The sequence below is a fragment of the Aphidius gifuensis genome, linkage group LG2 (genome assembly GCF_014905175.1).
Source record: "Aphidius gifuensis isolate YNYX2018 linkage group LG2, ASM1490517v1, whole genome shotgun sequence".
NCBI classification, from domain to species: Eukaryota; Metazoa; Arthropoda; class Insecta; order Hymenoptera; family Braconidae; genus Aphidius; species Aphidius gifuensis.
The window spans coordinates 26,690,175-26,717,702 of record NC_057789.1 but is presented as its reverse complement, the minus strand read 5'-3'; the positions used below and the strand labels follow the sequence as shown (position 1 = coordinate 26,717,702).

The following is a 27,528-nucleotide window of genomic DNA, read 5'->3' as shown; positions in this document are numbered from 1 at the left end:
TGCCTTTCTTTGAAGAACCTAGAGGTCAAAAATATTTAAAAAATAAAATTGAAAAGTTGTTCACCCTTGCAAGACATGCCTGGATATTTATTATAAATTAAATTAATATATTTTTTTTAAACAATTTAAAATAGTCAATAATAAATAAATAAATAAAATATAATTACCTTGACTTACTTGACTAAATTCATTACCTTTAAATAAATTTTAACAATTTAATTACAAAAATACAACAATCAGTCGTGTCTTATTTAAAAAATATTTATTGTTAATAATTAACTATTAAGAAAAATTGACATTATTAAAATTAAACTTGATGAGTGTTGAATAAAAATAGATTAAAAATATTATTTAAACTTGACTACTGCAATTTTAATGGGGACTCTAAGGAGTCGATAAGCGATTTGATTGCCTCGGGCTTATTAATGACTGTTGCTAATAAAATATACGTAGTCACACACAGACAAGAATAAATACTTATTCAATGAAAAAATATATCCTATCAATATTTTATATATAATTTATTTATTTATCTATCTATTTGCTTCAACAAAAATATTGCAGTTGAAATTTTTAACAAAAATAAAAATTTATTTACTCATTTACTCCAAAATTTTATGCTGGGTTAATTATAAAACAATTTAAAGTATCCAAGTGATTATCATGATAAGCAAAATACTTTAAAAAAAAACAATAATTATCAATATAAAAATAATAAATATTTATCACATTTGAATTTACACTATGCAAATAACATTTTTTTTGAAATTTTTTTATATCGTTTGTTTTTTTGTATATTTATTATTTAAATTAAAATTCACATGTATACTTTTAAAATGAGGGAATTAATGTATTTCGTTTATAAAAATGTCGAAGATCATTTCTAAAAATATCAAACATGCCTGGCGCCATATACTTCAAGAGAGAGAATCCCTCGATTTTTCGAATTAATGATTTTGTGCATAATTATTATTCATTTATTTTGTTACATCATTAAAATCAAATATCTTGTTATTTTTTTTTATTTTTTAAATTACTAATTTATTCATAGCTATTTTAGATGTTATTTTAAATTTCTTTTTTTCATTATCAAATTGTTTATTTTAAATTAAACGTTTAATTTATAATTCTATCGCGCAGGCATCCCGCGCACAATGCATCCTTTGCCGAATTTATTTCAATTCAATCTACATTTAACAATAATAAAATTTAATTTATAAATAATATAACTTTATTTAAATATTTACTGTATAAAAATTTATACCACTCTACTGTAGATAAATGCAAAGAAAAATAGCAAAAAAAAAAAAAACAACAAAAATAGATAAATGGAAAAAAGGTTTACGAGACAGGGGAGGGTCAAAAAAAAAGAAAAAGGAAGAAATAAGGGTGTACAGGATAAAACCCCGAAGAGCTACAAAGTTTCGAGTGAAAAAATTCGTAAAATATTATGCGAAAAAGAGAGAAGAAGCTCCATAAGCTTCTTCGGTCCCAAAAAAAAAAAAAAAAAAAAAAGTTATCTAGAGATGACTGCCGCCGTATGGTTGGTCGTTAGAGGTACAAGCAAAAGGAGCAAAATATAAAAAAAAAATATATATATAAATAAATAAATAAAATAAAATAAATAATAATAAAAAAAAAAAATTATATAAAATAAGAATACAAGAGAGAAAAAAGTTAAAAAAAAAAAAAAAAAAAAGAAACGAGATCCCGAGCGTCGCGGCATGGTGGCGCCCGTAGGGCGCCGACTCACTTTGCCCGCCACAGTCGACACCCCTCCCCTTTCACGGACAAGTCTGTCTTTGCTGTGCTTTGCTGCCTTTTTCTACAACTCGCGCGAGTCCACCTCGTCTATTCTCTTTTTTCTCCCTTTACTCCCCGGTTCCTTGTGTGTGTATCTTAACCTCGTGCACTCGTATCTCTAAATCCCCACTACAAATTTTTATTAAACCGAACATACACGAAGTTTTCCCTCTCTCTAAAAATTTAACTTCACTTGATACACTCGGTACAACACGATTATAACCGAGTTGTTGTAGACTGCGCTTTTCAATTCAGCAACGCGCAACCTACGTCACAGTGAAGTATGTGCTCTTCGAGTTAAAAGTGTTTAAAAAATGGCTTCTATGTTCACATTTACAACAAAATGTAAATACATGTATCTTATCGCATTTCTACTTGGACTGTATACTTGTGGTAAGTTGTTTTTATTTTTTTTTTTTTTACATTGACACTTTATTTTTAATTAATAATTTTACTAAAATTTATATTTGTGTGTTTTCAATGCGTTTACATGAAGGTCACGTGTATGTGTATACATAGTAATTTTTTTAATGTGTATTTGTGTGCAGTTGAATGGGATATATATTTATTTATCTTTATTTTTTTTTTATTGAAATAAGAACAAAATTTTTATTTATTTTTTTTGTCGGTGATTATGTTATTAATTGATATGGTGTATTGACGGATGTAAATGCCACGAGAGAAAATTATTTTTTTTTATTCTTAGAACTGTTTTATATTTTTTAAATTTATTTTCATATTTTGGAGTATTTGTTTTTTATCAATCAATTGTTCATTCATAAAATTTATTAGTTTATTTATTTTATTATTCAAATTATATCGTAGATGATGTCATTTTTTTTTTTTACAATATTTTTTAACATTAAAAATTTGTTGTTGAATTATTACAAGTGCAACACATGAACACTTGTTAATTTCTTTAACTTTTTTTTATTTAAAAAGTATTTTTAATTTATCTTGTTATTTGCACTTTAATTGCAAGATGTAATTGCCCCAGTGACATCACAAAAGATATTATTAGTTTATTGCATTACAAAAATTCCTTGGGTATTAATAATATCTTGAGAATTTTAAATTTCACCGAAAAAAAAATAATTCTATTTGAAGAATAACAATAGCTTTTGATGGGCACATCAAATTTTGTTTTTTTTTTTTATATTTTTTGTATTTTATAAATCTGCATTTCCGGTATTACCATTTAACCCTAGGTTTTTGTGTGTATCAATATAACAATATGTCCCTTTTTTTTATTTAACTGAAGAAATTAATTTATCTAATTTACTCCGTTTTTTATTTAATTTACTCCGTTTTTTCTTTGAAAAAAAAAAGAACTATATTAGATTTAACTTATTTATTCACCTGATATTAATATCCAATCCTAAAAAAATACCAAAAATTCTAAAATAAATTTAAACACTTGAAATAACAAGTAAAAAACTAAGTAAAAATATTATTTTTTAAATTTACAGCCCAAAAAAAATATCAAAGAAATTGCAAACCTGTTGACCATAATAACCGGCCGTACTTCCAACAAATCCATTTTAATTTTGTAAAGTATCAAATCCAAATCGAACATCTTGCCTCAAAAAAAAAAAAAAAACATTCTATTTTTTCCCTTCAAAATATTAAACAACCAAGCAAGTAATTTTTTATTATATATACTAAAAAAAAAAACGAAGAAAAAAATTTTTTTTTATACAACCAAAGAATGATCTTTTGTTTGTTCATTGAATGGATCACAAGTCCCACCTGCAAAGTTCAACAAAAGCCGCAATTTTATTTTCTATTTTTTTTATTTTTCCAAACCCAAAAAAAAAAAATACATATGCTCTATCTTTTATCCCCTTACGTGACCTCACTAAACGTGAAAAGATTAAATAAATTTTCTTTTTTTTTCTGTTGCAAAAAAGAACGAAAAAAAAATAAATAAATTGTAAATTCTTTTCTTCAATATTTACCTCAGGGTGCACAATTATTTCCGCTTTTTTTTTTTTATACTATAAATTCTTTTCTCAGCTCCAAAATTGAATTCACCGTTTACTCAGTCATATATGTCCTTCAAATGAAAATTCCAAGCTAAAAAAAGGACAAAAAAAAAATGTCAGATTTATTTAACACACACCCCCATCATCCCTTGGAATTATTTTCAAAAATTTTCTGGGTCATTTCTTGTCTCGTTTTTATCGAGAAGTTTCTTTTTTATTTTATTCTTTTTATTTTTCTAGTTATTCGTAGGGTTTTTGTTACTATATCATATGGTTATTTGAGTCTTTCAATATGTTTTCGGAGTAAGGCAAAAGAAAGACGATATATCCTCTTAAATATTACATTGAAAAAAAGAAAAAAGACAAACTATTTGTAGGAAGTATTCAATAATAATAGGCGTGGCACTTGAATAAATATATTTAATTTTCATTTGTCAATAATTGTTAAATCTACATAAAATAATAATGATAATTTTTCTTTTTTAAAACTAAAACAAACACATGTAATTATTTCATCAAGAGTTAATATTAGCTGTTTACTTTTTAAATATATTTCACTTGTAATATTTATAAACACAAATTACAAATTAGGATGATGATAAAACAAGCAATATATTTATAATCTTCCCACGTTGCTAAATATTTAGAAAAAAAAAAAAAAATGATTTATTTTATTATGGGAAATGTAAGACACGCGATTGAATGGCGCCACTGTAAAATAATTCTTCTCATCTGACTGACAAGTATATAAAAAATCATGTAAAAATAATAAAAATAATAAACAACAACATGAAGAAAATATACACAAGGAAGATGATCGAAAAAAATAATAAATTAATAGAAATAAAAGTAAAAAGTTTAGAGTATTGGTCGCACGGTAAAGTACGTGACTGTATTTTAAACAGTAAAATTTTTTTTCAAGTTTGTTGTTTTGTTGAGTTACTGTATTAACAATATATATATATAGCAAGTATGTAAGTTTTATTTGTAGAATATAGGCAGACAAAGATACCAGTTTGTTTGTTATAATAGCCTCTACATTCGAAAAAGATCCAAGATATAGAGGAATGCATTCATCCAATTTTTTTTTTTTTCTTCCCTTTTTTATTTCTTTACTCTTTTTACCATCAAACAAATTCTGCCTTTTAGGTATTTTTAAAAATACATTTTTTTTTTTTCTCATTTCTCAACTCAAGTTTAATACTGGATTTTAATCTGATCATGAAAAAGCCAAATTTATTTTTTAATTTTTATCAATATTCATCAAAATAAAATTTAATAAATTTACAAAAAGAAAATAAATCTTTTCACTTTTTTAAACACTTGATTATTTATTAAATTAATTTATAAAAATAATATTATTCGATGGTATTTTTAATTATTTGATTAACATTATTCTGGTTAGTTTAAAAAAATTTTTTAATCATGTTAATAATTTTTAGGGCATAGGATAAATTAACTAGAATTAAAATTCGTATAAATTTTAATTTGTTTTTTGTATTTTAATTGATTAATTAGAAAATTAATTTTACAATTATTTTAATTGAATAATTTTTTAATTTATTAACAGTTAATAAGCATTTAAATAAAAAAAAATAAAAATCATAATTATCTAAATAATTTAGAATGCTTTGAATAATGTCTAAACAAAAATTTTCAATTTTCAATTGATTTAGAAATTTACTGATGACACTAAACAGATGTTTTTTTGAAAAAAAAAACATGTCTCTGGATCATGTGTCAGGTATCTATATATTATTTTATTTTATTTTTACAAACATTTGTAATTCCACGAAAATGAAGAACTTACCAGGGGGTTGAAAGATAGCTGCAGGATATCACTGTAACATGAAATGAATTTTTTTATTGTGAAAAGACCCTTATGTTATACACATGACCCTTAGTTTGCTAGAAATTACTATGGCTTCAACACACCAAGTTATATTCAGTGTATTCCATCGATTTGCCAAACAGACCTCAATGCATTCACAAACACGTACCACGTGTAAAAAGAAAAAAAAAACATTTTACATTGGCTTTATTATAACATTGCGAATTGCAATCAATATATTGAAACTAAATGTAAATTTTTATTTTATAATAATGCTGAAAAAATAAAAAAATCATAGGTTCATTTTAAAAAATCAAAGGTTTATTTAAAAAAATATATTTAATTTTGAAAAAATATCACAAATTAATTTTAAAAAATAATTAGATTCATTAGAAAATTATTAAAACTTTTTTGCTATAATTATCTTGTTGTAATTTAAATATTGAAGATAATCAACAGTAATTAATTTAAATCTAATTAATTATCTATAAATATACATGAAATAAAAAATTTAAAAAAGTGCAATAATCCCACGTTGAAAATACGATATAACAATTTCCAAGAATACACCAACTCGTGTACAATTTATTTATAAATATAAAACGATTATACTTTTAGCAAGTATTGTTAGAAAATTCTGTGTAACGGACGCGGAACGCATATAAAATTGTTTCAAAACTGTCAGCCATTAACATGACAAGATAAAATTACAAAAAAAATAAATAAATAAACAATTTACAAATAAATCAAAAAGATGAATAATATTATTAACTTAATTTTATTTATTTTTACAAAAAACTTGTAAAAATAAAAATAGTTAAATAGTTCTAGCTATTTTATTAAGTTTAATGTTGTTTTTTAAATTATTTTTTTGTTAAAAGTAGATAAAAGGGTAACATTAATAATATACCCTCCACATTTTAGTGTATTTTAAAATATATTTTTATTTATCATAATCTTGTTTGGCGCCTCAGTTGCAATGTATCTTCTTCATAATTTAATTCTCAGACTTTTGTAGACATTATATATTAAAATTACAACGTGAAATAAGAGGAAATTCATGTAAGCGCCATGCTAATTTTCATTTGGACCCTTTCTCATTTTTACCATCTCATATACATTACAATTTTTTATTTTTATTTCATATATATATGCGGCAACTTCACAAGAAATTTTACATAAAATTTCATATATATAACTCAGTTGGTATTTATTTTATTTATTTATAAATAAAAAATACATTTATTTTACACTGAATGTGACTTGTGATCTTATCTAACTCAAAACATATGCAACCTCGCTTTAAATGCAGCAAAAATATTTTTTTTTTTATCATCAAGTATATTTATTCATTCAAACTAATATTTTTAATTTTATTATTTCAAATGATAAGTTTTCCTGATTATTTAAAAAACGTAAAATCAAGTTAGAAATTGTTTTTTTTTTTTATTTGATGTATTTTTAAATTTGTGCTTTTTTAGTTGGTAAATTTCCAAGATATGTCAAGATAATTTAAAATTAATTAGTGAGATTTGTTGTTGGTGGTACGATTGATCAAACATTGATCATCAATATTTTGCCAGACAGGAAGTGTAACACCCCCACAATTATATTTTAAAAAAGTTGTAACTGAGTTTCCTGAACTCGATTTATGGCACACCTTTTGAATTATCCACATTTATTTATTTATTTTATATTTATTATATTTATAATATAGAAACTTTTGGAAGAGATAACTTGACTGGTGTTAGTAAAAGAAAAATTTCAGTGGGTCGAAATCCTCGTCCGCCTACTCTTGATATTTATGATAAATTCGTCATTCTTCAACGACAATCACACAGCCTATAATTATTATACCAAACATTTTATATTTTTTTTAAAATATATATTTTCAAATTACATTAACACTGTAATACAAGATTATTATCATTATAATTTAATTTTATAAATATATATTTATTTTTTTTATTTTCTCAATTGAAATTATTATTTTTTTTTTGATGCTAAAAATATCACGAGTTTATTTATGGCTTATTTATTTATTTATTTATATAACAGATATATTTTTAAATTTAATAATTGATTTTTTAAATTTTATTGTTACATAATTAATGAATGAAAATATTTTTTAAATTTTTTTATTATTAATTTATTTTGATAATGGACTTATTTGATTTTTTTTTTTCATGTTTAAATTTACTGAATGTAATCAGGACGACATAAATCTGGGTTCTCTGAAAATTTGTTTGAAGTACGTAAAAATGGACGTAATTCAACGGAATTATAATTATGGTCTTTCCACCATGTTGCATTATTCATAAAAAATACTCGATCAAAAGAATGTCCATTTGAGTAATAAGAAACAATCATCCAATATCTATCAAAGTATTTTACATTTCTTTTTTTTTCCAGTTTTTCCATGACATTTAGATAAACTTTGAATGGACAATTTAATGATCTTTTATCTTTCATTGAAACTATTCGTGGATTTTGTGAATTTATATACTCAATTCCAGTTTCACATGTATTTGTATTATTTTTTATTTCAATTTCAATATTAAAATGATGGATTTCTGTTGAATTTGATATGAACAGTCGACATTTATCAGGAGCTCTACTGTACGAGACGACACTGATTGTTTTACTCGTTTTATCAGTTATTTGACAATCATTTCCAGCAGCTTAAAAATAATTTACAAAAAGTTTTTTAGAAATATTTTATTAGAAAAATAAATAAATAAAAAACTTACTTACGATTTTCATTTTCCGGAATAAGTCTTGCCATGAATAAATCAGGTAAATTTATGCAAAAGAAAATTAGTAAAAAAAACTTGTTCATTATCATTGTGTAATATGATAATTATTTAAAAATGTTATTTGTCTTATGATCTTGACTCTTGAATATCCTGACTTTATCAGTGCAAAAGATTGGGAATAACTGTGTCTTGGTTAACAAATAAAACAGATGCAATGATCTGTAAATGATTTTTGGACATCAGGTGATACAACACACGTTAAAAAAAATCTAGGTTATTGGCTGAATACAATAACAACTTTTTATCAAAATTATTTGGAAAAAACCCGTCGTAAAATAAAATAATAATAGAAATAGAATGTTTCCTAATGATTAAAAAATAATAATAATAAAAGATAATAAAAAATATTGATGTCAACAAATTTATCTAATGAATTTATTTTATTTATATGTTTCAGTTGATGGATTAACATGCTATTGTAGTGGTGGTGCTTGTCCAGATGACAGAGAAAATGGTACATGTGTAACTCGTGGATATTGTTTTCGTACAATTGAAGAAGTTTGGGATATTGAAGATAAAGAATATGCACTTGAATCAACATACGGTTGTTTTTCTGAAGAACAAGGTTTACTATCATGCAATGCATACAGAATACAATCAGCACGTAAAAATGTAAGCTGTTGTGTTAATTCCAACAATTGTAATAAAGATATACAATTTCCTGAATTTCCATCAATAACAGATCCATCAGATACTGTTGATGTGTCACAAGTATTATTAGCACTGCCATACATATTTATAATATTACTACTTTTATTATTAATATTTTTATACAAATGGTATAATAATTATTTACACAAACAACGTGGCCAACCACTTGTACCAAAAAATGATACATTAAAAGATTTAATTGATCAAAGTTCTGGATCTGGTTCTGGCTTGCCATTACTTGTACAACGTACAATTGCAAAACAATTGCAAATATCTGATTGTGTTGGTAAAGGTAGATATGGTGAAGTATGGTTGGCACATTGGAGAGGTGAAAAGGTTGCTGTTAAAACATTTTTTACACTTGAAGAACAATCATGGTTCAGAGAAACAGAAATATACCAAACTGTACTTATGAGACATGACAATATATTGGGATTTATTGCTGCTGATATTAAAGGTACTGGATCATGGACACAAATGTTATTGATAACTGATTATCATGAACATGGCTCATTACATGATTATCTATCAATAAATGTACTTGATCATTCATCATTATTTTTAATATGTTGGTCAATTGCATCTGGTATTGCACATTTACACACTGAAATATTTGGCACAAAGGGTAAACAAGCAATTGCACACAGAGATATTAAAAGTAGAAATATATTGGTCAAAAGAAATGGTGAATGTGCTATTGCTGATTTTGGTCTTGCTGTTAGATACGATAGGTAAATTAAATTATTAATTATATATTAATATATAGAGATATTTTTTATTATATTTATTTTAATTATTATTTAAATATTTTTTTTGCAGTCTATCTGGTGATATTGATATTGCACCAAATACGAGAGTTGGAACAAGACGTTATATGGCACCAGAAGTACTTGATGAAACATTAAATACATCATCATTTGAAGCATTTAAAATGGCTGATATGTATTCAGTTGGTTTGGTACTTTGGGAAATTTGTAGAAGATGTCTTACCGGTGGTAAAGTATCAACAGCTGAAGATTATGCACTGCCATATCATGACGTTGTACCAAGTGATCCAGATTTTGAAGACATGAGACTTGCTATTTGTGTCAAAAAACTCAGGCCAGTTATTCCAACAAGATGGGAAAATGATTCGGTAAATTTTAATCTTAAATTAATATTTAAAACCTATGTTTTTTGTTTTTTATTTAATTTATGTTTATATTTATGTTTATTTTAGGTACTACTTGCCATGAGTAAAATAATGATTGAATGCTGGCATGGTAATCCAGGAGTCAGATTAACAGCTTTACGTGTTAAAAAGACAATGTCCAAAATCAACATCGATAATGTCATCAAAATTGTATAAATAATCATCAAATTCATCAATATTTTTTTATTATTGTAAATAGTTTTTGTTTATTAATTAAGTGGCGCTTTTTGTTTTTAATTTTAATGCAGAATATTAACTCTGTACAAATCCCTTGTAAATAATTTATCCTTATATTTTCCCAGTGTATATAGAGTCGCTTAGACAACAGCCAGAAAAAAGACTGAGTACTCAAGTTTTTTAATGGACAAAAATGAAAAAAAAAAAAAATAATAATCTAGCTTTTAAAACAGTAAAAAAAAAAAAAAAAAATAATGAAATAATTAATTGTAAATTTACGTGTGACAATGTATGATGAACATTTTTTTAAAATGTGATTTAGTTAATTATAATTTGTTTATTTTATTTTATTTTTTGTTAAACAAAAATTTAGATAATTTTTGTTTATTTAAAAAAAACGTGTAGCAATATATTTTACAATATATATTATTATAATTAACAGTTTAAAAAAAAAAAGAATAAATAAATCTTTAATTAATTTTGTTAAACAGCAGGATGATCAAGTCTCTTTATATTTTTAAATTAATTTTGGCATAAATATTCTTTCATTTTTTTATTAAAAAATAAATTAATAGTCCAGAATTTAAATTTCATAATTTACCTGTTAAAAAAAATATAAATTTGTTGAAAATTAATTGTCATATCTAAAATGGCATCCAAGTACCATGTGTACTTTAATAAAACCCATGAAAATTAAATAATTTGAAAATAATAAATATTTAGTAATTGAAAAAATTAATAACAAATTAATTGTTGCTAAAAATGATAAATAATATGAAAATTAATTAAATTGGACTCACGATCAATCGGCTCATGATCGTTTGTGTTGTTTGTGTCAAATTAAAAATATGCCATGCATTTTTTAAATTGACTGTTGTTAATTATTGTCCTAGGGCTTCTTTTTTTATCAATAAAAATAAACAATTATTAAATATACTTAAAAAAATATTATTATTGTTTCAAATTAACGACGTGGATAAAAAAAATATTTACAAATGATTATAAATAATATTAATTATTTTTATTTTTAAATTAAAAAAAAAAACGAATATTAAGCAAATTATCTATTTAATAAAATTTATATTTCTAATGAATAATGATATATTAATTTTTTCATGAAAAAAAATAAAACTGTTTTATTGTTAATGTCTTTTTACCCTTTGATAATTATTTTATATATTTTTTTTTGTTATTGTTATGTATTTATTCCGTATAAGTATAAAACAAGATTGATAAATAAATACATCTTGATATGGTATTGCTCTCATGAATTCCCATGGAGTAAAAAAATTGGCAAAGGACAATTGTCCATAGATCGTTACATCGTATTGGATTTAATAATGGGACAAGTCAACCGAGTAAACGAGTTGTATTGCCTTTTGTAAAACACCAAGTACATGGTTACCTTATTTGTAAACTTATCGTACCAATTCTGTTCAACGAGACGAGCATTCTGTTGTACCAGTTGCAACAGAAAAAAATATCAGGAAATAAAATTTTTTTTCAAGGGACAACACAATTGTTCAGTCATGAAAAAAAGTAAATTGTTAATTTATCATTGCTCGTGAAAGGTCAAAGTATTTATTTTATTTTTTTTTCTGTAGTTAACTGGAAATTTAGAGTTGCTTTTAAACTAGAATTATCTTATTTTTAATGTTAAATAGTATACGTATATGGATTGAATATATTTTAACTATCATACTTGTGAAGTAGGTTTTTTTTTTTTTACTTTCTCTTTCGCGAATTTAAAGCGCGCGTTAAATTTTAAAATTATACCGATGCTTGAATCTAAGTGAGTAATGTTTTGAAAAATATTAAAATGTTTAAATAGTAAAAACAAAATAGCTGGATGCTACAAATTAATTTTTAAACTTGGAGGCTTTTAAATAGTGAGGCAATAATGATCAGCCTTTTTTTCCCTGATAATAAATTTACCACCAGAATGAAAAACAATACCACGTACTAAATTATCATGTCCATTAAGTATAAACAAACAAACACCAGCAGTTACATCCCAAACACGTATTGCTTTATCACGTGAACCAGATGCTAAAAATGGTACTTCATGTGCACCTTTATTATCAGCACCAGCAGCATCAGCATTTATTGCTGATCTTGATGTTTCTGGTGCCCATGCGATGCATTCAACAACATGATATTATAAAAACAAATAATAAAGTCTCACTTGAATTCATTCATAATATTTAATTTGTTTTTGTTTAATTTATTGATTCATTTATGTTGTTTACCTAGTGCCAAGTGATAGTATTTGGATTATTCTTTTCTATGCCATTAATAATTCAAAATTAATCAATTCAATAAATAGAAAAAATTGTGCATCAATAAATACTTGAATTTAAATTTAATATTTAGTAAGAATGCTGTTACGAAATTAATTGTTCAAAGCCAGATTTAATTCTTACAAAAATCAACAATACACAGGGACGTTGTAGATAATAATTAAAAATAAATTATATAAGGAAAAGAATTATAGATTTATAAAATAGATTTATATTTTTTTTTTATTTTCATGTATTAAAAACAATTACAGATTTATTTTTCTGTCTTTTTTGTTTTGACAGAAGCTTGACGTGCCTTGATAACTTTGACAACGATTTTTTGTTCTTCAATGAGGAAAGCACGAACGATTCTAAAGTAACAAAAGATAAAAAAAAAAACAAAAATTAAGTAATGTTTATTATAATAAGTTAAATTTATTTATTTAAAAAATTTTTTCAAAAATTAGTTTTAACGTGACATTTATTTTATTTAGAATTTATATTTTATAATCTTCTTGGGTTTTTTCAAGTATTGGTAAACCAATTTACCACCTGGTGTACGAACACTGACAAAAAAATAAAATAATATTAAAAATAAATCAAACAATAATAACAACAATGTTAATAATAATAATAATAATAATAAAAATGGCTGCATCAAGAAACAACCTAACCTCTTTACAAACACGTTGTGTGAAATAATTCAGTTAATTATATAATTGTGTTAAAGTAAATTGATAGAAAAATAATGAATTGGATCAATTAGAAAAATAAAATAATTATAATAAAAATACTTACACACGCCTTCTGTTGCTTTTCGTGTTGTACGACAATCGTCTTCTGTATGTCAATCGTTGGACCATTTTGTTCTTCTGTAAATAAAAATTAACATCACTTGATTATTTTATTATTATTAACACTTTTAAATTAACAAAATTTTAAACTATATGAATTTATAATAATTTAGTAGTTTTGTTTATTTGTTTATTTAACAATTAATATAATAATATTTAAAAAAAATACACAAACTTACTTTGAGAACCTAGAAAAGAAAAGAGATAAAAAATGGTCACGGACCAAGGCCCAAGCCGCGCGTGGATTCGCGGATAATGAAAGAAAAATTTAGTTAACAGCTTGTGCCATCTGTTATTGATACTTTCAAACAAGTAAGTCAAGTAGGATTTTTATTGACAAGATGGCAGCTTGTATCTTTTTCTGTGAAAGTTTGATAATATTTAAATTAACAATTCAATTCAATTATTATGCTGATATTAATTTAATTTAGCAATTTATCAAATCAATTTTATACATTTGGTAGTCAAAGAAAACTATGAAATAAATATTACCAAGTATTATTTTGAATTTTATTTAATTATTCATTTTTTAAAAAAGTAAACGAAGATCATCAAAATTATTGTATAACAAAAAATAAAATAAAATAAACAAATTATTATCAACTAAATCACATTTTACAAAAATGTTCATCATACATTGTCAGTCGTAAATTTACGTTCAATTATTTAATTATTACTATTGTTGTTTTTTTTCTGTTTTAAAAGCTAGATTTTTTTTTGACTTGATTTTTTTATTTTTAACAATTTAACATTAACATTTGAAATTTAACAAATAAATGAATTTATACATATATTTTATACACGTTTAATTAACATTGTACACATTTTATTTAACAAATTAATTACATAAAATTTAATTTAATATTTTTAACAATTAATAAACACAATTTTTTACGTAAATATTTTACAAAAAATAAAATTTCCATTAATAAGACTTAACGATAAATTAAACACGAAAGTTACACAATAAATTCAACAGAAAAGACGTATTTTTACAGAAAGTCACCATATCACTGGGCGACACATATTTTATACTCATATTTAATTTCAAATTTTTATTAACATTAATTTATAACATTTATTTAACAGTATTATACACATTGTGCCATATTCTGTTATTGATACTGTTCAAACTTTAGAAAGTCAAGAATCATTTTTATCATTAGGTATTATATTTTATTTACAAGATGAAAGCACATGCTTTTAATGTTAAATAATTTATTTAAAATTATCTATAATTAATAATTTTTTAAACCAACAATTATTCAATTATAATAATTTTAATATTAACAATAATGTAAAAAATAAAATAATAATCATAAATTAATACTTATACAATAACAATTTTATACTTGTGGAATAGTCATGTAAACAATATGTTGAATAAATAATATAAATAATTAAAAACAAGAACAACAGTATATTATTTATGAATTTTATATATTTATTCAATTTATTGTAAAAAAAAGTATGTATTAATAATACTAAAAAGTAATTTATTGTCAATCAATATAAATGTTGAATATTAACAATTTTATTAATAAAAATTTTTTGCAATAATAAATTCAAATTATTAATATAAAAAATACTAAATCAAATTTTTTTAATTAATTGTTTAAAATAAAATTGTCAATTTTTGTAAATTAACGTATAAAATATAATAATTAAATTTGCATTTAATTCATGTTGTTACAGTTTCAAATGTTGTTTTTTTTCTGTTTTAAAAGCTAGATTTTTTTTTCTCTTCTCATTTTTATCCATTTAAAAACTTGGTAACTCAGTCTTTTTTTCTGGCTGATGTCTAGGCGACTTAATATACACTGGACTTTATTTACAAGGGATCTGTGAAAAATATTGATAAATTTGATAATAATTTACACAATTTTAATGCAATTATCAGTGCTGATTTTGGACATTGTCTTTTTAACACGTAAAGCTGTTAATCTGACTCCTGGATTACCATGCCAGCATTCAATCATTATTTTACTCATGGCAAGTAGTACCTAAAATGAACATAAATATAAACATAAATTAAATTAAATAAAAAACAAAAAATATAGGTTTTATTTATTAATTTAAGATTAATATTTACCGAATCGTTTTGCCATCTTGTTGGAATAACTGGCCTGAATTTTTTGACACAAACAGCAAGTCTCATATCTTCAAAATCTGGATCACTTGGTACAACATCGTAATATGGTAGTGCATAGTCTTCAACCTTACCACCAGTAACACATCTTCTACAAACTTCCCAAAGTACCAAACCAACTGAATACATGTCTGCCATTTTAAATGCTTCAAATGATGATATATTTAATGTTTCATCAAGTACTTCTGGTGCCATATAACGTCTTGTTCCAACTCTCGTATTTGGTGCAATATCAATTTCACCAGTTGAACTGCAAAAAAAATATTTAAATAATAATTAATATAAATATAATAAAGTATTTATAATTTAATTTACCTATCGTATCTAACAGCAAGACCAAAATCAGCAATAGCACATTCACCATTTCTTTTGACCAATATATTTCTACTTTTAATATCTCTGTGTGCAATTGCCTGTTTACCCTTTGTGCCAAATATTTCAGTGTGTAAATGTGCAACACCAGATGCAAGTGACCAACATATTAAAAATAATGATGAATGATCAAGTACATTTATTGATAGGTAATCATGTAATGAGCCATGTTCATGATAGTCAGTCATCAATATCATTTGTGTCCATGATCCAGTACCTTTAATATCAGCAGCAATAAATCCCAATATATTGTCGTGTCTCATAAGTACAGTTTGGTATATTTCTGTTTCTCTGAACCATGATTGTTCTTCAAGTGTAAAAAATGTTTTAACAGCAACCTTTTCACCTCTCCAATGTGCCAACCATACTTCACCATATCTACCTTTACCAACACAATCAGATATTTGCAATTGTTTGGCAATTGTACGTTGTACAAGTAATGGCAAGCCAGAACCAGATCCAGAACTTTGATCAATCAAATCTTTTAATGTATCATTTTTCAGCACAAGTGAGTGGTCACAATGTTTGTGTAAATATTTATTATACCATTTGTATAAAAATATTAATAATAAAAATAGTAATATTATAAATATGTATGGCAGTGCTATTAATACTTGTGATACAGTAACAGTATCTAATGATGGATCTGTTATTGATGGAAATTCAGGAAATTGTATATCTTTATTACAATTGTTGGCATTGTCACAACAGCTACCATTTTTACGTATTGAAGGTATTCTGTATGCATTGCATGATAGTAAGCTTTGTTCTTCGGAAAAACAACCGTATGTTGATTCAAGTACATAATCTTTTTCTCCAATATCCCAAATTTCTTCAATTGTACGAAAACAATAACCATCTGTTACACATGTACTATTATCTTTGTCATTTGGACAAGCACCACCACTACAATAGCATGTTAATTTATTAACTTTATTATTTGTTGTACGAGCACTGAAAAATAAAAACAACAAATTACAAATTAGTCATACAATAACAATGACTAATAATAATAATAGTAGCTGCGTCAAGGAACAACCTAACCTGTTTATAAATATGTGTTCTACATTCTACAATAAATCATTATAGCAAAATTGATAATTACGATTACATAATAAATGATGATCTTTCAATAATAAAAAAAAATTATAATAAATTAACTTACACACGCTTTTTATAACTGGTAGTGTTGTACGACAATCGTCGTTTGTGTGTCAATTGTTGGGCCATTATTTTCTTATGTTTATAAAGATTAGCATTACTTGATTTAATAAAAAATAATAACACGTTTTGATAAACAAAATTTAAGACTTTCTGAATGGATAATAAAAGGCCTAATTATTTTCTTTTTATTTAACAATATATTATTAATATTTAAAGGAGCCGCGTGATTTATGACAGGAAAGAGTCACTATTTATATTATTTAAATTTTAACAACATACATACACATGCATACAGCATATAGTCCATGTATAGTGCGCTACACATTTTTCTTATGGGTGAAACAGAAACAAGCTTGTCAATTAATTTATTTGAATTATTAGAATGAATAATAAAAAAGACGGATTGATAGAGTTATGTTTAATTATAGTAAATAAAATAAATTTGAACTTTGTTATTGTTATTTATTATTCTTATTTCCCTGGTGAAAATATTACTCCGACATTACTGTTTTTGGCCCATTAGCGAAGAAATTACTCCGGCATGAGATTGATGCCGGAATAATTTCGTCGGCATGAAATTAATACCGGCAAAATTATTTCAGCATGAGATCAATGGAGGAGACAAAAATTCAGCATTTATTGTATTGCACTTGCATTGTTTTCCAAGTTCTTCCAAGATCTCACCAAGATTCATCTTGGGACTAACACGTGATACGTAAAGTTGATTTCTTGGCAGGTGTACCTTTTTTTTTTTTTGATTCCATTCAAATAATTTAAATAATATTATTATCCAATATTAAATGACAAATAAATCAGTACATATGTTATTTATCTTGTCTTTTCTTTTTTCAATACGAAAAATACAAAATATTGTTGTCTTTTTTTTATTATTATTATTTCTTAATGTATGTGTATTTATATATATTTTTATTTTTTTTTAGATTTGATTGGTACATACCTGCAATCTGAAAGTCGTTTCAAACGGTTGATTTGCTTGTTTCATTTTGTGATCAATCAATTTTTTTTTTTAAATAAATTTTTTTACGTAATCACAGTTATTTAAATACAATTTCAGTTATAAATTATCATTATTATTATTATTTATATCAATATTATTAATAACAACAAAATAATAATAATAATATTAATTAATTAATTAATTAATTATTATTAATAAGTGGCGGCGCGGGGTTGCTGTTGTTAAAAAAAAATAGATCCAATAAAATCAAAAATATTACATTGTTTAAGGTATGTTATTTATTATATCTTATGTACATTCAACATCGTCTTGACAACACCATAGGAAAAAGATTTTTTTTTTTATAGACACATTTCGAAAACTGTTGACAATTTCACTTAGTTTGCCTTTTTATGTATGTGTAGTATTACAAATTTATTATATATATATATATTTTTTTTTTCAAATTTTTTATGATTGCTTTGTCTTACTTGATGTTTAATTTCTGGCATTTATTAATTTATTTTTTTTTTATACAGTTTAATTGGAGGCGAGTCCTTTGATGTTTAAATCTTTTACATTTTTTTTTTTTAATTTTTAAATAATATACTCGTTTTAAGCTGTATGTTTAACGGGACGGGTACCTGGTTGCTTTTTCTTTGCTCATATTTTTCTTAAATTTTTTTTTAGTTGATTAAATAGCTTTTTTTATTTTTCATTTAATCAAGAAAAATTATTATTCGAGCAGGTACTTTGGCAAAGATTTTCGCTGTAAGAAAAGTTTTTGTTTTTTTTTTTTTTTTGTTTTCGCATTTTACATGACTTTTTTTATTCGTTGAATTTGATTAAAATTAATAGCTGCATGTTTCAATTACACAATTAATAATAATTATAATATCTTTTTTACAATTTTTTTTTTTTGAGTAATATTTATTATTGACTCGTGAAAATGAAGGTAAATACGCCTCCGATATTTATTTATTTTTCTATCTCAGATAATCAGAATAAAGCTATGAATAATTCAAAATTTTTATAATTTTTTTTTCATTAATTTTAGTCAGATCTTAACAAAAATAAAACATACAAAATAAACAAATAAATAAAAAATTTTCCTTCGTACAATTTTCAATTTTTTAATTAATAATTATTAATTTTTTCTTTATATCATTTTTTTTTTCAATAAATAGTATTACAAAGATTTGTTTTTTTTTTTTTCTAATTATTTAATAATTAAGTAAAAGTGCAAAGCATTTGATAATTATTTATAATTTTATTTCAAATTTATCTTGAATATTTTTGCAACAGCAAAATTTATAAATTTTATTAATTTTGATTTAATCAATTTGAAAATAATAATCCAATATAATTTTTAAAATAATAAATTGCAATTTTTTTTTAATTAATATATATATAATTTTTTTTAAACTCCAAAGGCTCTTTTTTAATTTTTTTAAAAAAAGAGAAAATAATAATAATAAACATAAAAAACTTTTTTTTTTTTTTTTACGAATATACAGAACATTACCATTGACATTTTAAATGCAATAATAATTAATTATTTAATTATTTAATAATATCTAAATAATATTAAAAATAAAAATAAAAACAAAAAATAAAAAAAAACTGATAATTTTTATTTAGGAAAACCCAAAATTTCTAACTCAGTATTTACAATAATTTTAAATTCCCATTTCTTATATATTTGTTTTTTAATTATCATTTTTTTTTTTTTTTGTATTTTTTTATTTTATTTTTTTGCTAGACACAAATAGCTTGAAAAGAAAAAATCAATTTTTTCTTAGTTCACTCGTTTTTCATTTACACTTTTAATACGAACATTTAGGAAGATATTTCTATCGATGATAATTATCGATATTTTCATTTAATAATTTTTTTTTAAATATTTTTCTTTTAACATTGTTTATATAAAAAAATCTTCAATTGCCTGTGTGTTATTACACTTATTGCTTTTGTAAATTATCAAGAGCCATTTATATTTATTTTTGTATTCATCATCGAAATCGAAATTCTTTAAATTTTACTTATTTCTCCTATTTAAGTTAATTCGATTTTCTTGATTTTTCAATTTTCCATTGAATCGTTTCACTGGGGTTTTATCAATCTCCATTGTTCAATTTACATAACTCAAGTTTAATAGATTTTTTTTTTTTTACGTAAATAATTTACAAGAAAAAAAAAAAACTAAAAAAAAAAAAAAATAAATAAATGCATGTGTGTTAACTTGAGTTATATATTATTTATATAAAAATGACATATATATTTTTTTTCGTTGTTGGTTTAATTTTATAAATAAATTATCTATCAGAGAATGTGTTTTCTTTTTTTTTAAATTTGGGTGTAAGATTAGTAGGACATTTGCGCGAAATAAAAAAAACTTTATATTTAATTAAATTGATATTAAAAAAATATGAAACTTGATATGTTCATTTGAACAAGCAACGCTTACATTTTGTGATGATAAATTAATTACCATAATAATATCGAGTTTAATTTTATATATTTTTTGCTACGCATTGCATATATAAGTACCCTAGACTAATATGAAAACCTGACTCATCATATACGTGTTTTTAAAAAAAATTACGCAGCTGATGTAGCTGGAAATATTTGTTGAAAAAAAAATATATAAACTAATATAAAATTAAATGCTCAGCGTTCTTGATTTTTAACATACTCTTTTTCTCTTCCTCTCTATCTCTTTCTATACACTCTATTAATAAAAAAAATTATTAATAATTAAAAAAAAAAACAAGACGAGATAAGCCACGACTAATTCTCATCTACTTATTGATCACAGTTTAATTATTCACTATTTATATACCAGTGAAAACATTTTTTTCTTATTAAATTTTTTAAAAATTTTTCTAATATCCAAATTTGATATATTTTTTCTTTAATCGCTGTCGTAATTTATTTCTTACACCCAATTAAAACACGAAAAAAATATTCTCAATTGTCATTTTAATTTGTCTGGTTTTTAAGATACTTTTTAAATTTTCATTGAAAATTATTTTTGCAATTATTAAGTAGGCCATGTAAAGACACTGTCTTCAGGACATTTGACAAGATTTGCTTTTTGCAAATTGCATAAAATAAAAATAATAAAAATTATTTAAAAAATAAAATCGAGGCAAGAGAAAAAAAATAAACTTTGTCTCATTTCAGTCGGATATTAATCTCCTTTTACAACTTTCATAATGTCATATATCAAAAAATATTATATAAAAAAAAAAAACACATAATTAAAATTCATTCATCACAAATGAAATAAAAAAATATGAAAAATGTAAAAAAAAAAAAAAAATAACCTACAGTCTCTTGAACGATAAAAAAGAAATTCATATATAAATTGATTTTAAAGTAATCATTAGGCAGTGATTATTTTTCTTTAACGTTAAGAGAATTCCGGTTCATCAAATTTATTTTTTTTTCAAAATAAATTCATTGTATTCTGTAGACATCAGTCTGATAATTCTGGTGGAATGTGTTATCAAATTAATAAACGACATAAAAGAAAAGAAAAGAAAAAAAAAAAACTATTTATTTTACAATTGAAAATTTGGTTCTTTTAAATTATATAAGTTTGATTTAAAAGGAGATAATTAATGTTAATAAAATTTTGTTTAAATAATAATATATTAAACAAGAAAACCCTGTGATGTCGCAGACATTTGTGCCCTTAATGCTGTAACACTATTCATAATTTTTTTCTGATGACCAACAAGGGTTATACCAAGTGCTGTTAATTCTTGTACTGTAACTCTTGCTGCTGCTTCAAGCGTTGTTACACCAGCTCTTTCAAAGCTTTGTGAATAACGTGACATTTTAATTGACTCCAACCATTCACTAACTGATGTTAATTGTGTTAAATCCACTGCATCTGGTGCCAATGGATTTGCACCCCTGTGAAATATCATTATTATTAATAATTTTTTATTCTTTTATTTTTTTTTTTTTTACTTTATTGAAAATTCATTTTACATCTGTTATTCTCATCTCTCATTAATAATTATTATCTTTTTTTTTACTTTTATATTAAACTATTTATTAATTTCATTTTATTCTATTTTTTTTTTTTTTTTCATCAAGTGAGATTAACAGATATATTTTTAATTTAGTATCAAAATGAAAACCAAGATTATACTAAATATTCAAATGAAAAAAAAAAGGTGTATCATCTAGCTTGGATTATTATTTACAAAATTAATCACTCGAGGTTTAGGATAATTCAACTAAAATTTTATAAATGGTTTATTTGTTTCTTTTTTTTTTTTTATTTTTCAAAAATTTATTCAACAGGTAGTTTCAAAAGGAAAAGATAAAACAGAATTTTTAAAAATGCCTTAAATTCTAATATAGTGTTAGATATATATTTTTTAAATTATTTACAAAAGAAAAAATAAAAAATAAAGCAATTTTTAATTTATTTAATATCAATTAATTATTTTAGATTTTTAATTTAATTTTTAATTGTAGATATAATTAATTAAAAATTGCTTAAATTATATTATTATTTAATCACATATTATTTACACTAACTGGGACATACATACTTTTATTTTACATTATGTATTTTAATCTCAATTATTTTATAAAATATAAATTTATTTAATTGTTTAAAATTAATAATAATGAATATTGTTAATTATTTAATTTTTTTTTGATTAAATAAAATAGTGTATACATAATGATTTGTTAAAAGCAGAACTAACAATGAAAAATTACATTATCTTAGAATCGATTTATTTTCAATCGATTTATCATAAATTAATTATCAATATTATCAAGTAAATTGTTTTAAAATTTATTATAATTAATTTGACTTATATTCAATCAGTTTTTAATTTTATTATTTTCATCAAATATTAACAAATTAATTTATTGATTTTACATTATTTTTATGATTAATAAATCGATTGCAGTCGATTCTGAGAATATACATTTTTTTTTTTTTTTCTATTTAAATAATAATAAAATAATAATAATTTTTAAATAATAAATAAATATGTGAATAATGGTGCGTATAAAGCAAGCAAGTGGCGACAAATAAACAGAAATTTTTAAAATATTTTTACAGAAATAAATAAAAAATATATAAAAAAGAGGAAAAGTTTTGGTTCAAAGGATTTTTCTCTCAAGCACTGCATTAATATTTCATCTACATTTTTACAATTTTTTATTTTTTTTAAAAATATTTTTTATTTAATTTCAAAGAGCAACAAAATATCAGCTATTTTTTTTAATTTAAAAATATTTGTTAAAAGAATTTTTAATGTAAAAAAATTAAAATGGAAAAACAAAAAAATATTAAAAGTTAAAATAAATTATGAATAGTAAATTGACATTTTATTGCTCTTATATTTTGTCTTTTTTTCATAATCATTCCAGGATTTCCTAGATATATTGTTTTTCAAATTTTTTTGTGTTAAAGGTATCCAATAAATAATTTTTTTTTTTTTGGGGAATATCGTGGTCTTATGATTTTTACCTTTGTCTGTAATGCACGGTTGATGTCGACGAGGCAGGTGGGGGTGGGGGTGGTGCACCCCTTTCTCTGACTCTGACAATCGTACATTTTTTTATTGTTAGATTTTTCATTTTTATATATGCATTCTCTCTTTACTGCTATCCCAATTTTTTTTTTTTTTCTTTTTATTTTTTTCAACTTGACATTTTCATACTCAAGTATATTATTATTATTATTTATTATTTCAATTGGTTTTTATTTATATATATTTGTGTAAATGTACTTTTTTAAATTGAAATTTTATTCAAATTTTTATATTTTTTTCGTGCTTGCATCTCTTGTCTTCTCGAAAACGTGTCTTTTTATTTTTTTTTAATGAAATATTTTTAGTTTTTCTTTTAACTATTGTAACTATTATTTTTTTATGTAAAAAAAAATGAAAAAAAAACTTGTTGAATGTGCGTGTAAGTTTTTTTGTAAAAAAAAAAAAATTGTTTCATTTGTAAAATGAGATAGGGATCAAGTGCTTTATTTCTTTTTTTCAATTTTAATGATGATTTTTTTTTTACTCGGTTCTTTTTCCTATGACGATGTGTCGACCTGGATTATACTTTTTTTTTTTTTTTTTTTTTTTCGTTACTTTTAATGAAATCTTATATTACCATGAAATCGGGTTGACTATTTTTTTTTTTTTTATTTTTCAATTTTCTTTGTTACCACGTTGTTTAAATTCACGTATAAAAATACTATTCTACGTCACGGATTTCTTTCGAGTCACGTGCGAATACGATAAGTCTTTTTTTTTTTTTTTTTTTACTTTTAACTTTATCATCATTAATATTACTATTATGTTTTTTTTTTTTTTAATTTTCTTTTTTTCCCACGAGATTTTAATAAATATATTTATTTTAATATAATATTTTTTTTTTTTTTTTTAATTAAATTTATGAATATGGTTTTTTTTAAATCTGAATAATTCGCGTTTTAACGATTTTTTAAAATTTAATTTCTAAACACAATTTATCTGAAAATTTTCGGCTAAGCCCTACTGTTAATTTTAATTTCTAAATCCATTTAATATTTCTACTAATAATTTAGAACCTAAAACACGTACAATCTATTCGTTGATTTTAAATTTTATTAATTTTATTAAATATATAATTTAAATTTACTCGGTAAATATATGTAATGGATATGAAACTTGAATTTCCATCAAGAGAAACAAAAGAAAAATATTTTAAATATTTTCTAAATTCTCCATCAAGAAAAAAAACATTAAAATAATAACCATATTTTTGTTTTTTTTTTTTTCTAAATAATTGATTATCTTGTTAATTTTGTATTAAAAATTATCGAAATTTTTTTTTAAATATTTATCTGTAAAAATATAAATTGACTTTTTCATATCCTTATTTTTAATTTTTCCTTATCTAAAATTTTTTCTAAACTCACTTTTTAAATATTATTTTTTAAAAAACATTTCTAAAACTCTATTAATATCTGAAATACACAATATTTAGAATTTATTATTTTTATCTTAAACTAATTTCTATTGCTTTTAATTTTCATAAATCTTTTTTAAATTTATTCTTTAATTATTAAAAACTCTGACACTTGATTTGGTCACTGTAGGAAATCTCGATGTATAAAAAATCTTTAATTTATATCAACATTATCTGCTTTTTTTTTTGTATTATATAATATATATATTTTTATAAACTTTATTATTTACTTTTTTAATTATTGAAAAAATAAAAGAAAAAAAATATTATTGATTTAAAGCAACATTGTAGAGTTGCTTGCTGATTGGTCGTTTGAGTCTGCATATTTTTTTTAGTTAATTATTATATTGTTAATTTACGTTTGAGCACTTTGGAAAATTATGTATTTTGTCAGTCTGAATAAATTGGCATAGTGGGTGGTGAAGGTGGTGGCGCTTGTAGGCTCTGGGAAAATGTATTTAAAAATTTCAAATGAAAAAAATAAAAATAAATAAATAATTCTAAATATAATGATTATTTAATAAATATTTATCCAAAGTGGGTGAATGGTACCCAATTTGGATATGTTAATGGTTGATGTGGTAGTGTATGAGTTGCCGCGTGTGTATGATAGTGTAGACTACGTCCTGCCCCCGCTGGCATTACTGGAACGGCATGTGATGATTGTGTTTGATGACTTGATACATCAACAAATTGTCCTGTGCCAGTAACTGGTACAAGTCCACTACCCATTGATTGGTTTGTCACATAGTAAGGATTATGTGCTGGTGGCCTCACACTGCATTTTTATTTTATTATTATTTATTATTTTTTTTTTTCAATTATTTATTGTGGTTTATTTTTTTTTTATTTGTATTAACGAATTTTTTTTTTATTTATTTTTTAATTAAAAGAATGTTTTTTTAAATTCGTTGGCCGAGTTGTTGATTGATTGATTGAATGTCGACAATTCGTTGGTGTGTTGTCACAGTTGTTTCGATGTCACAAGTTGTCGCAGGTTGAAGACGTACGCGTACCAAAGACACCACAAAACCAAAACCACAAAGAATTAGCCCAGAAAACAAGGATTTAGGAATTTTTTTTTCTTAATTTTTAATTTAATCTCAGGAATTTTTATTTTTTAATGAAAAGGAATCAATATGATCTTCAGGATTTCCATGTAAATATTAATACTAATTTTCTTTTTTTTTTAAAACAAATTAACAAAAAATTTGAGGAATAAATTAATTAATTAATAAAATGCCAAAAGCGACAAAAAAAAAAAAAGCTTGTTGCCAAAAAAAAAACATAAAAATAAATATTTATTTGATCTTTTTTGTTGATTTTTTTTTTTTGAAAAAAAATATAATTAATAAAGCCCCTTTTTTTGTGAATGAATGATGAATAATTTTTGATGATTATATATATTTTTTTAAAACTATGGTAAAATGATAATTGACGTTAGCAAAGTTACGTCCATAAATTAATTTTGCTCCTTTGTCAAAGTTTCGATATATTTTATTTTTTTATTTTAAATTTTATTTATCATGATTTAACTTTTTCTTTGTAAGTATTTTGATGTTTTAATTATATTATCGTCCAGTTTTGTCCGCTCCAGTAATGCCAATCAGGTTTTTTTTTTTTATTTTAAATAAATTTCATTCATTTATTGACGCATGTTGATCTTCAAGCTAATTTATTATATTATTAAAAAGCAAATGATAATAAGACACACATCGAAAAAGACGCAACGAAAAAAATAATTATTTAAAAAAAGCAAAAAACGAAATATATCGATGAGAAAAATTAATTTATGGACACGACAATATGAATGTATATTGTTATTGCATGCTGCCTGTTGTTAAAATAATATCAAACTATTGAAAATCTTTTAAATCTATTTATTTTTTTTCCTTTAAAAATTTATCAAATAAATGCAAAATATAAATAAATAAATAACCAATATTTAATCATAAAATAATTAAAAGAAAAAAATTTTCAATTAGTCAGAGAAATTTGTTTGATATTAAATTTTATTTCCTATATCTTTTGTAGCCTATTCAGATTTTATGAAAAAAAAAAAATAAACATCATTGATCTATTATTTAAAATATATATAAAAGTAACAAAAAAAAAAAATAAAATTTCCATATTATATAAATAAATTAAATAAAGTAATAACGAAAAATAAATTAATATTCTTTTGTAAATGAAAAAAAAAAAAAAGAAACTAATTTGGCAATAGATCAATGACATTTAAATTGCATATAAAAATTATTAATAATAATAATAATAATAATTGTTAATAAATAAATAATAATAAAAATT

The 27,528-nt window shown here is 22.9% G+C and overlaps 3 protein-coding genes and 1 long non-coding RNA gene across 14 annotated transcripts in view; 1 reads left to right on the top strand and 3 right to left on the bottom strand.

The window, feature by feature from the left end:
- The first annotated feature begins 1,981 nt into the window (after positions 1 to 1,981).
- Positions 1,982 to 11,345, top strand: LOC122849917 (bone morphogenetic protein receptor type-1B-like). The gene is made up of 4 exons (XM_044148838.1): positions 1,982 to 2,196; positions 8,833 to 9,817; positions 9,906 to 10,221; positions 10,306 to 11,345. The coding sequence occupies exons 1-4, from the start codon at positions 2,118 to 2,120 to the stop codon at positions 10,432 to 10,434; spliced, it is 1,509 nt and encodes a 502-aa protein (XP_044004773.1). The 5' UTR covers positions 1,982 to 2,117; the 3' UTR covers positions 10,435 to 11,345.
- Positions 11,346 to 13,261: 1,916 nt separating this feature from the next.
- LOC122849916 lies at positions 13,262 to 13,875 on the bottom strand. The gene is made up of 3 exons (XR_006373605.1): positions 13,768 to 13,875; positions 13,533 to 13,606; positions 13,262 to 13,300 (listed from the first exon to the last, which is right to left on the bottom strand). It is a non-coding gene; the product is annotated as an uncharacterized LOC122849916 (long non-coding RNA).
- A 1,415-nt stretch (positions 13,876 to 15,290) lies between these two features.
- Positions 15,291 to 17,919, bottom strand: LOC122849915 (bone morphogenetic protein receptor type-1B-like). The gene is made up of 4 exons (XM_044148837.1): positions 17,275 to 17,919; positions 16,053 to 17,063; positions 15,681 to 15,987; positions 15,291 to 15,591 (listed from the first exon to the last, which is right to left on the bottom strand). Exons 1-4 carry the CDS (start codon positions 17,337 to 17,339, stop codon positions 15,463 to 15,465), a joined length of 1,512 nt encoding a protein of 503 aa, XP_044004772.1. The 5' UTR covers positions 17,340 to 17,919; the 3' UTR covers positions 15,291 to 15,462.
- Positions 17,920 to 20,936: 3,017 nt separating this feature from the next.
- The window catches only part of LOC122849913 (ephrin type-B receptor 1-B), an 89,137-nt gene continuing 82,545 nt past the window's right edge, over positions 20,937 to 27,528 (bottom strand). For 8 of the 11 annotated variants that reach the window (XM_044148825.1, XM_044148831.1, XM_044148829.1 and 5 more), the window contains one exon: positions 20,937 to 22,155. In XM_044148825.1, coding sequence (XP_044004760.1) covers positions 21,891 to 22,155 — 265 coding nt within the window. In that variant the 3' untranslated portion in view covers positions 20,937 to 21,890. Of the gene's footprint in view, positions 22,156 to 24,330; positions 26,000 to 27,528 lie in introns of those variants that run through there. The other 3 variants (XM_044148827.1, XM_044148834.1, XM_044148828.1) reach the window with 1 other exon arrangement.